At 34.2% G+C, this 11,179-nt stretch overlaps 1 protein-coding gene across 1 annotated transcript in view; it reads right to left on the reverse strand.

Annotated features, from left to right (window-relative positions):
* LOC110445084 (probable 3-hydroxyisobutyrate dehydrogenase, mitochondrial) overlaps positions 1–4,842 on the reverse strand; it is a 5,763-nt gene extending 921 nt beyond the window's left edge. Inside the window, exons 1-5 of the mRNA XM_021489472.1 lie at positions 4,718–4,842; positions 3,026–3,042; positions 2,378–2,507; positions 1,417–1,534; positions 45–166 (exon numbers count right to left, since the gene is read on the reverse strand). Of these exons, the coding sequence (XP_021345147.1) occupies positions 45–166; positions 1,417–1,534; positions 2,378–2,507; positions 3,026–3,042; positions 4,718–4,811 (481 nt within the window). The 5' untranslated portion in view covers positions 4,812–4,842. The remainder of the gene's footprint in view (positions 1–44; positions 167–1,416; positions 1,535–2,377; positions 2,508–3,025; positions 3,043–4,717) is intronic.
* Positions 4,843–11,179: the final 6,337 nt, after the last annotated feature.

Genomic DNA, 11,179 nt, shown 5'->3' on the forward strand with positions numbered 1-11,179 from the left:
TTGTGTTTAATATCAATCAGGCTTGACAAGTGTACTCAACATACCTCCCGACACAGGAGCGTCCACATACACTGAGTTATGTCCCTTGGCTGTGAGCGCCATGGCCTGGGAAGTGGCTGGGTCTATGGTACTGCTATCAATCAGCAGGCTCCCATCCTGCACCTGACTAAAAGTATCACAAAAACCTCAGGGTCATACAGGAAACTACACCAAAAACTTCCACAAATTCTCCACATCAAACAGTGTTTCTCAATCACTTTGACTAGTTTGAACGAGATGACTGTCCCTGTAACTTGCCCACATACATAAAATAAGTGCATTTTAGTACAACACACTCGATGACACTTCTTTATAGATGTTCTAAACAGACTATGAAACATTCCCAGATATAAGAACTATTAAAAGTACCTGACCACCTTACAACTCCTTAATTTTTTAAGATCATCTTAAATCTTTCAATTGTGAAAAATTGATCATAGCTTCAATTGATTTTAGTCAATCTAATAATTCTTGAATATTTCAGAAATCATCATAATCAGACTACACCAAATAAATTCTACCATTTCTGAGGTTTATTAAATCGCTCTAGGGATTATGGACATCCTTTTACTGCTTTTAGGCCTAATAAAACAGAGAAAAAAAGCCTCCTTTTTCTCAAACTATCCATAAGTTGCGGCTGTTCCAGAATAAAATGTAGGGGACAGGTGGAAGGCACTTCATAGTGATTTACTATAAGGAATGGTAGGCAGATCTGACTTAAACCCAACCACCCACAATGTATTAATACACAAGAAATTATGGAACAACCTTTATTAATTTGCTAAAACAATCCTTTAATAATTATAATTTGTTTGTCGTATTATTATAATTTAAGATTTATCTCAAGTATTGAGAATCAGACATTCTTAAATTGATAACACAATTTAACAATGCATTTCAATTATCAATAAAAATATTTGAAAAGTTCAGTTTTCGTTTATTTGCCAATGATTTGTCCCAATTTGAATCCAGGGCCTGTATTCATGAAACAGTTCTCATGCTCAAGCATGGATTCTGTGCTTTCTCGTAACTCACTTCAATCATGCCAAATAATCGAAAAGTCAAATTCAAACATTGAAAACAGTATTTGGCTTTAAGTCTCTTCAAATCTTTTTTTCAAATCATTGACAAAATAACGGCTTTTTAGTAATTTATAAGTGGAAATTACGCTTGAGCAAAAAATCCATACTTGAGCATGAGAACGGTTTCATGAATACATATATATGAACATATATTCCAAAATACCTGAATAAATTATCAATTCTCGCCTTCTCCTAAAGGGTATCATTACACCATTAATACCAGAAGAACAGTAATGTTGCCATTCGTGTCCAAATATATACCAATATTGTACACAAATTGAGACAGAACATATACCTGAAGATGCCTTTAGCGCCTGAGTAAACAGTATCAACATGATGCGTTTCAGGTAACATGGTGACAATCTTCTTGGATCCAGCTGCCACTTCTGCTGGACAACTAGCCACATCAGCACCTGCCAGAAAATTATACAGGATATTTTGACTGCACTACTTTACCTTTAAGCCTTTCACAGGGGCCTATAGGTCTTGTGACTTTTGAAAAACATCACCAATAAAAAGCATTTTTTTAGGAAAATAAAGTGAATATTGTATTGATTTTGAAGTTACTAGGGGAAAGGGCCTTATTCCGTCTTTGCGTATTGCAGAGTTATCTTCTCTTGTGAGCAGGTATTGATTGTTACGCCATTCATTGGCTTGTGTGAGAAAATTACGTTGTTTTCTCAAAAATTCATGACATTACTCTCACAAACAAATGATGTAACAATCAATACCTGTTCACAAGAGCAGATAACTCTGCAATACACAAAGACGGAATAGTTGTCCCAAATTCACTTTGAAAAAATCTAACAAGTGCCATACCCAGAATAAAATATAGGATGGAAGGAGTTTTGACTACATCCCCTTACCTATACCAAACAAGAGTACAGCAGGGCGGAACAATATACGCCTGTCGAATGTCATATAGTGTTATGTACATTGAAATAAGATCTGCATCATTCTAAGATTGGTTAACTGACATGCTATAAAAAATGTCAAAGAAAATCACATAATGAAATGAACAAAGGGCTATAACTTCTGCAAAAATTGTCGAATCAAAATTCTATTAAGGGAGACACAACTTCATTTCATGATTATAACGTATTCAAAGGATTCAGTCAAAAAATGTAGGAGGAGATTGCCGGACAAACAAAAGTTTACGCCGGACAAATAACTGGTAACAGGTCATGTTCCCCTCACCCATCCTACTACTGAACCAGTAATAGGTCATGGCGGGAACTATTCAGTTTATCCGTTACCTGCTGCACGAAGTCCGTCTGTGGCAGTCTGAAACACGTCACACACCAACAGCTTGTGGCCTTTGCTGATCAGATTCTTGGCCATGTGGTTCCCCATGTTTCCCAGTCCTATAAATCCTACTGTGTCATTCTGTAAGAAGAACGGATACAATACCACTGAACTGAAAAAAAATATTGTTAGTTATCCTTTTACGTGATCACATGACAATTATGTACAATAAAGTATATACCAGGTATGTAATATGTGGGGTATCTTGCTTTTTTTGTGGGGGGGTTAACACGTGCATCCATACAACATTTAAGGTCTTATGAAGTCACTGCAGGGTGCCCAAGAATATGTAGATGGGAGATCCCGACTTTTCCAATAGAGGCAACAGATCAATTTTAGTATCTCCAACTGCAATCCCATTAATTGCCTCTTACCATAGCATGCAGCGAGATATAGCCAGTGATTTATTTTAGTTAACTTGGGGCCTTATAAAAGCCTACTCATAGATATTTTTTGCCCAAAAAATCAATACAAAAAAAACATTTTATTTTCTCAAAATTATGCTTTTTGTGTGTGATATTTTTTCCAAAGTCACTAATGGCTAAAGATTTGATTAACAAATACTTTGTACACTGAGTATCTATCCTTAAGGAACTCACCATACATCTGGTACTGACTTTTATCAAGCAAGGGTCCAGGGGGAAACACATGAAATGAAAAGAAAAAAATAATATCATAGTAACTGCGAGATAGTATCAATGTAGCTGAACTGGACTGGTTCAATCGTCGACGACCAGATAGCTCTATTGGTAGAGCGTCCGTCTACAGTTTGGTAGGTCCCAGGTTCCAACCCCGGTCTGGCCGTGCATTTCTCCTCTCCTGTTACATCAATATTGTAAATATTGTTATACTAGCTAGAAATGACAGTATCCTTTATCTTCACATGGCAAATTAAATCTCAAATGTGTTTTATCAGTTTATGACAACATAACTGACATCGATATATCACCATTACAAAATTATGATGAATATACATGTTAAGTTGTGATGTCTCATGCAATGTTACATAAGGATTTGGGATTTGTCAATGTTGTAGATCATCCCAAAGTTTAAGTATCTATTGCTGACCTAAAGAAGCAATGTGAGTTTGTCACAGGGGTCAACACTAACACTAGTCTGCTAGTCCTGGACTAGTAGATTTCAGCAAGGACTAGTGAATCACCTAACCTGGTCCTTTGATCATAAAATAAGAATATTACTTTCTAAAATTTAGAAAACTGCTTGAAATAAAATAAATTGCATGATAATCGGCAAAATTTACCTAAAACTTCCCCATAATTGTATGGCAGTAGGTATTGTAAGTCCTCTACAATCGATTACTTTTGATGTTTTGTGCTGTAGATCAAGATGTTTCCTTATCAGGAAATCTTGGACTAGTAATACAATTTATTCAACTAGTCCTGTGGACTACCAAACAAAAAAAGTTAGAGTCTATCCCTATATAATCATGAGACTGCAGCTTATTTACAGTTTGTTACATATAACTTATCAACAGGTTGGATGAATGTCATGACTGAATGTCCTCACTTACGCAAGCACAAAATCTAAATGATTTAACTTGACTTAATTTTTGTGTACTAATTAATGTGTAGATATATATTATTGTATCAAATATGTGAACATATTTCCAAATGGAACCCTATATGACTTTAATCATTTGTGTTTCTGCACAGGAGTTTGATATTGTATCAAAACTATACTTTAGATGGGTATTAGAGTATTTGTGGATTGTTGGATGCAGTTTCCGACAGGTTTGTGTCAACCGGATAGATGGGTTATTAATGTTTATAAATGTGTGATAATAAAAGCAAAATAATTTCTGCAGCAATATTTCTAAATGTGGTGACATTTTTTTGCTCAGCGATGCATTTCCTGATGTTTTTCTATAGTACATTGTGTATTTTCAATCTAGACTATAAGTTCTTTACTGATATACAGCCAAACCCGTGTGGTTTAATTTCTGTAAAGCGAGGCAGTCAAGTCGTCCCTCCTATGAGAGATCCAAACCTTATAAGATTGTCAGTCTGTTGCATATTTTATAGCGATAAAGTCGAACATAAATTGACAACAAGTTAAACTTTAATACAGGGGGCAAGGGCTATATCTTTGCTATAAAACCTGTAGCTGTGGGCCAGGTAGGTACCCTATACATGCATGCCTCACGTACATGTAGACAAACAGCAGTACAGTACTAGTAACAGTAGCTCAGAGTCACCAACGTAAGAAACCGGCATTTTTTAACCATGCATTCCATTTAAATCTAAACAATGGGTACATATGCGCACAATCACCTGAAAAACCTCGTCTCGCCATCACAACATTCTGTTGTGACAAAATCTTTGCAGCTTTTGCTGTAAAGCTTCTGAGAGGACGTCCACACTGCATTTTCTGTGTTGTCTTTTTCAAGGTCAAGGTAGGCGGCCACGCAGTCGCATATAACAACTTCCGGTAACGTTTGATCGGCGGGAAAAGGTGTACATTACAAAGTCAATGTGCTTTGAACCATAGACCTAAAATATTTTTCATTATTGGATTTGATACTTGACAATTCATGTGGCTGGTACACCGTTTAGTCAAGTTAATAAGTACCATTACGGACTTAGATAATCTCATTCCGTGGTACCATTAATTAGTTTAAACATATGTTAATGTCAAGCAAATATATCGGACACAAAGTATTTAAAACTTAAGTTGATATAGTTAATCAAGTTATATTTAGTAATGAGTTAGTAATATCACGGACTTAGATCTAATTCCGTGGTAACATAATAAGAGGTATAATGTAGGCCGTCGGATACAAATTGACACGTTTATCAATTTTGATTTAAAACAGATTCAATTTACTTATAAAATAAGAATGTTGCATCCTACAAACGAAAAGTGATCTATTTTGGGTACCGATCCATTTCTTAATAGGCTAATATTTAATCGCAACATTTCATAATCGCGTGCAAAGGTATCATATAGGAACGTCAGGTGACATAACTAATAACTTGAATTACGAAAGCGCTCTGATGTAATCTGGGGCATTTCAAATGCTTAGTAAGATAGAAATTTGGCTTGATAATAACATTTAGGCATTTAAAATAAGCATTCATATTCAATAGCATTATAGTGGATTAAAATTACAGCAAATCACAGTAAATTTGATAAAAAACATTAAAAAGAGAGCCGATTATTTTCTGTATCACTCAGCGTAATTTGTGATTTTTCATTAAAAAGAATAAAGAATCAGTTAAAAAAACTCAGAAACCTCAGAATTTTGAAACGCATTTCCCTGCAGTAATATTTCTTATTAAATACCGATTTTGGGTAAAGAGTAAAAGAAAGTAAATAAACTCTTGTTTATTCAAGAATTGCAAACAAATGTACCTAATGCGCTAACGCGTTATTCGATTTGTTTGCAAAAACCTGTTTAGAATAATGGGACTATAACTCTGAACAAAACGGCATTACATATTTATAGTTATGTTTTCCATTGATTTTGACAACAAATTGATATTAAGATTTAAAATTATTTTAATTTATGTTTGATTTTCAATAATGGAACAGCCAAAATCTAGTTTCGGCGGACAGACCAGGCTTCTAAAGAGCCCCCGATTTTGTCATGGCATATTCTAAGGGTGCATGGAGGACATGCATTCTCTAGGGCGGAACCCTTGGATTTCGGAGGTGCCATTAACCACTAATTACTAAGCTTACTTCTAGATTACACAGATTTTAAGGTATTTGATTTTCAGCCTGTCTGGTCATGCGCATACCGACTTCTAGGATTATTGGGAGGAGGTATCTTGAAGTTTTGTCTGGATTTTTACAATTTGTAGACGTTTTATACGAGGAAAGTTAATATGTATTGAGTTATTTTATGATATTACTTTATTTAACAGGATCAAAGCTCCTAATATCTTTAAAAAAATAACCAGATTTTCTGTAGCCTTTAGATATTTTATCATATGAATGACTAACGATGTCAATCTTCAACTTTAAAAGGAATGACGTTGTTACTACTATTCTCACCGGGCGGAACTAGACTAAGATTTGTTTCGGATGCTTTCAAAAAGATAGTTTCAAACTCTTCGATTTTGTCATGGCATATTCCAGGGGTACAGCATTCTCGAAAGATAAGGGTTCGATTTAGATACTACATGTATCCTCTCTGCTCGTGCTGAGTTATTTAATTTGTTTCCAGGCACAAAACTCAATCTCAAGGCTGATACCTGTCGTTTGGGTATTACAGAGGAGCGACATCGAACTTCAAAGCCGGTCAATTTTACCGTTACGTAGCCGCAATATTTTTGAAAGAGTAACTAGGTAACTGTGTCACCCACAAGGTGTCGCGGAGAAAGCCTTCGGTTTTGTCATAGAATAAACATTTTTTTATAATATCGTATTCTTAACATCACACCCATACTTCCGTTCACGTGTTGTTGTTGTTTGTAACAATCGCTGATCATTACTTGTTTTACTTTGATGATCGCCAATCATGCACGTCGCCTCCGATGTTTCACCGTCAGTTGGTTTACCTGTTCGTGTGGTTGTCTAACGCCTTACTCTGCGTTCAAACAAACACGTACGATCACAGGTGTAGCAGGACGACATATAATTTATTTATGACCTTCTCGCATTTTTTTGCTCCACCCATCACGTTTATTGTTTCGGGATTTCTGACTTAATTGTACATTCTCGCATCACGTGAGAAAATGACTTCAGGTATCTCTATATTCTGTCACGGTCGTAGTCGTATAGTAAAGGACAATGAACCAACGGTAATTACTTAATATGCCTCGTGACATATCCAATAATGTACATTGATTCCATTTTATCGGAAATTATAAATCATTTAAAGGTAAAATGACTCATAAAAAATCCCGAAGATATCAATGGTACATGTATAAGAATATATATATCGAAGACTAAACGCTAATAGCGCCGGTAAATACTAATTGATACTATTAAAAATTATTACTGATTTTTTTAAGTAATCTTAATGATGCATTGTGTGATACTTTTATTGTCTTATCTCATTTATTATATGTTCTAATTCTATTCTATATTTTTACTGCATCTTATTTGTATTTTAATTCCATATTTTCTAAAATATTAATTTTTACAAAACTTGATCAATTTTATTAATTGATTTCGGTTTCATTTTTAGTTCACACTATAATAGTGTATTTTCTGTCAATTTTTATTCTTTGCTATATTAGCATTGTATGTATATTCCACTTCATAGTGTTTTAATCCTAAGTCCTAAGTAATTCTTGTGTGATATACAAGTATTCATTCACTATTAACTATGTCTTATGTATACTTTCTTTTTCTTTGACTTATCCGTGATTACATTTAATGCTTTTCATAGATTAACACCATTTTTATATATATATCCCGGGGGCCTTTGAAGGTAGGGGACTCCCAATCACTTAGAAACCTGGGATATGTATACTTTCTTTTTCTTTGATGATTATTACTGTTTTATTATTAATATATGTGATTATCTCCCTTTACTTGTAATATAATATGTTATTGTTATTTTTACATATGTTTGTCGCAATAATAGCTCTCAAGAGCTAATGTTCCTTGTTTACCTGTATGCGACGTTAAATAAAGTTTCTTGTATCTTGTATGCAATGATAAACTGTATAGACACATGTACCTATGTTTTTTCATACTCATAATGTGAAGAAAGCATATTCAATGATATACAGCGTAACTGAATTTTAACTCTAATAATCTAATTACATTTTTACGTAATTTACTGAATTTATATCTTCCCTAGCTATATTTATATATTGACGTCAATATGTCAGCGGGGTCATTCGGTTTAAATTTTCGGGAAACAAATTAAATCATACGAAATGATGTCGAGTCCTATTTTGCAGAATATAACATGCATAAAGAATCAGGTAACGATTGAAATGAAAGTTATGTTACACATATGTCTTCATATGACGTCACGGTACTCGATTTTTGCGCGTACTTAATCCCCTAATCAATACAACACTTAACATACTCGTGGATGAATGTCATACACAAAGAAAGTCTTGCTATCGATACAGACGTGTGTTAATTCCATTTCTTTCTGTCCATTATATTTTCTGCGCATCTTCATGTTTCATAAAAAACATTCTTATTATTACTGAACGATTGGATATTTACATCTTAACGAATTTGTTCATGTCCCCTCACTAACCTGCCACAGGTTTCCAACTGGAGATGCTTCGACCTTCGACGGCAAACTTTCCAACTCTGAAACTTCAGTGTCTACCATAATAAAAAAAAAATATTCGATGCTGCTTTGATAATTGGTGCTCGACGTGGTTTCCAGGTTTTGACAAGAGACATCGTGGCGGGTTCAACATTCGGCTCATAGAACGCTGTCCCCTCTGAAACAACCTCCGGGTGTTCGTGAGATTCATGTTTTATTTCATTTTGCTTTGTATCTCATCATCTCCCGATTTTATATTCGAGTTTAAAAACGACAGCAGTTATATATCACAAAAGAAAACAACAGAATTACCAAAACATTCGCATTTTCCGTAATAAATATGTTCCTAGTGATATTGATCATCATACCAACAATTTATTCACCGGAATTTATAAAAAAACACATAGGTACATGTAACAATTGATGTTTATTTGGCGATAATGGTCTGAAGGTGTATTAATCCACACAATGTTTTGCATTTCCCATGTCGATGTTTTACTTACAAACGGTATCAAAATGGTAAAACATTGCGGAAAACATTTTTTCTTCAAATATATGTAACATTTAAGAAATATAAATGCATAAAATCTCAAATACAAAACCATTTATTGTAGAAATTGCTATTGTTTTTATATATAATTATATGTGAAGGTAAACAAAGCCTTTTTTTTCAATTAGCCCAAACAATCCGTGCAGTAGAAATACATATTGTAAAAGCTTTCTTGTGTTCTCGTAGACGATCACTCGATACAGAAAATTACAAATGGAATCTTAGCATTAGAGACTGAAAGACTGCAAATACTTGTAAATGTGTAAAATGTCTTTATTAAGTTATACAACTAGCTACGAAGTCGTAAATCTTTGTAACCAACTTATTCAATTAGTCTTTTTCGGCATAGCTGACAGAGAAGGTTTCCTGGCTGGCGAGGTATGTTGTCTCTGTGCCGAGAGGTGTGCGCTGTCGTTATTGAATTGCTCCCCGCTGATAAATTAAGACTTCAGAAACGTTCACAGGTCCATGTGATAATTGTATCTCATTTTTCTCTCTCTCTGTCCAGAGTTCGTAGCCGCCGGGATGGGAATCCAGCATCACATAAATTTATAGCAAGATTAAGATACAGAAATAATGAATCAAAGTTTGCCGTTAATTTGCAATGTCTTAAAAGAAAATAAAACGCATATAATGTCTGCTTACTTCTACTATCAGGCATATTTTAATTTGAAGGAATTACCTAAATACATATAATTTTCTGCCTCGAAGATTACGTGATTTATTTATGTATCCATCTTTCATCTTAATTCTCCATCCTTTTGTTATCTAAACGAATCAAGGGACATGTCTTATGAAACTACTGTAGCGACTAATCCTGTTAGTTATACACTACGAACCAACTACCACGTGAAGTATTATAGATAAAATACAGTAGTTCATTTCAGTTCATACATGCGACGTTTAGGTAGTATACTGTTTAAGATTAGTTCTGATTAAATACCAACTCGAACGTCCGTATGATAATTAAAACCCTACAATGATACAAAGTGTAATAGTAACTTGACCTCGTCAATTTTACAGTACATTTTGTATGATGACAATATATAACAATGATAGGAGTAATTGGTGTTGTATTTACCTTTGTCAAACGTTTGTGCCATTTATCCTATGTACAATTTCTTATCATCTCCGCATCATTTTATGCTACATTTTTTTCCATTTATTTTGGACTCCCATCTAGAATTTGCTATCTTTTCTTAAAACATTCGATGCTGTGATATTTCTTCTTTTCTATAATATAAAAAACGACACCCCCACCCCTGATCAAAATATGTAAACGGAATTAAGTTACAGCTACACTTTGTTTTCCATCTGATATGAAAATGTCATATAATTTAAGGTTGTTCTATCAGCAAAGAGTCGGATTTGGTAACATTTGTTATCAGTAAGAAGATTTTACAATACAAAAATATCCCCTGCGCACTTCCATCCGGGCCAACAAGAGTAATTAAGTTGATGCAGTTTTTCCTCATAATTGTAGTAAAATATTTTAAATTTATTTCTATTCCGTACTATAACATATACTAGTGAACTTGTGATACAGTAAAGTTCACGAAAGAAAATAATATGACATAAAGCAATTAAGAAATAAAAGATGTTTTTAAGCGAGCTCCAGGAAGTATAATTACTATATATAATTGTTAGATCATTCATATTTTATTTAGGTCATTTACGATCAGGCGCGTAGCTACCATGTAAGCCAATAAGCCCGGGCTTGCACATGATTTTGAAAAGTATAGGTTTTCATGACATTATTTTTTCTTGCTGATACTATACAGTGGAGTTTAAGTTTTGAATATATAGTATACATATGCAATTCCTCAGATATGATACAGTGTTAATAGTTAGTACAAAAATGTATGAAGTTTAGAAATGTCCATTGCATTAATGGACAGTTCCAGGCGGAACTAAACTGCTCGATTGAGTAAATTGAGAAACTCACGCCTGGCGCAAACGACTCCGAGTATGGCACAGTGGACACAGACAATCAATGTG

The sequence above is a fragment of the Mizuhopecten yessoensis genome, unplaced genomic scaffold, assembly GCF_002113885.1.
Source record: "Mizuhopecten yessoensis strain PY_sf001 unplaced genomic scaffold, ASM211388v2 scaffold2711.2, whole genome shotgun sequence".
Classification (NCBI taxonomy): Eukaryota; Metazoa; Mollusca; class Bivalvia; order Pectinida; family Pectinidae; genus Mizuhopecten; species Mizuhopecten yessoensis.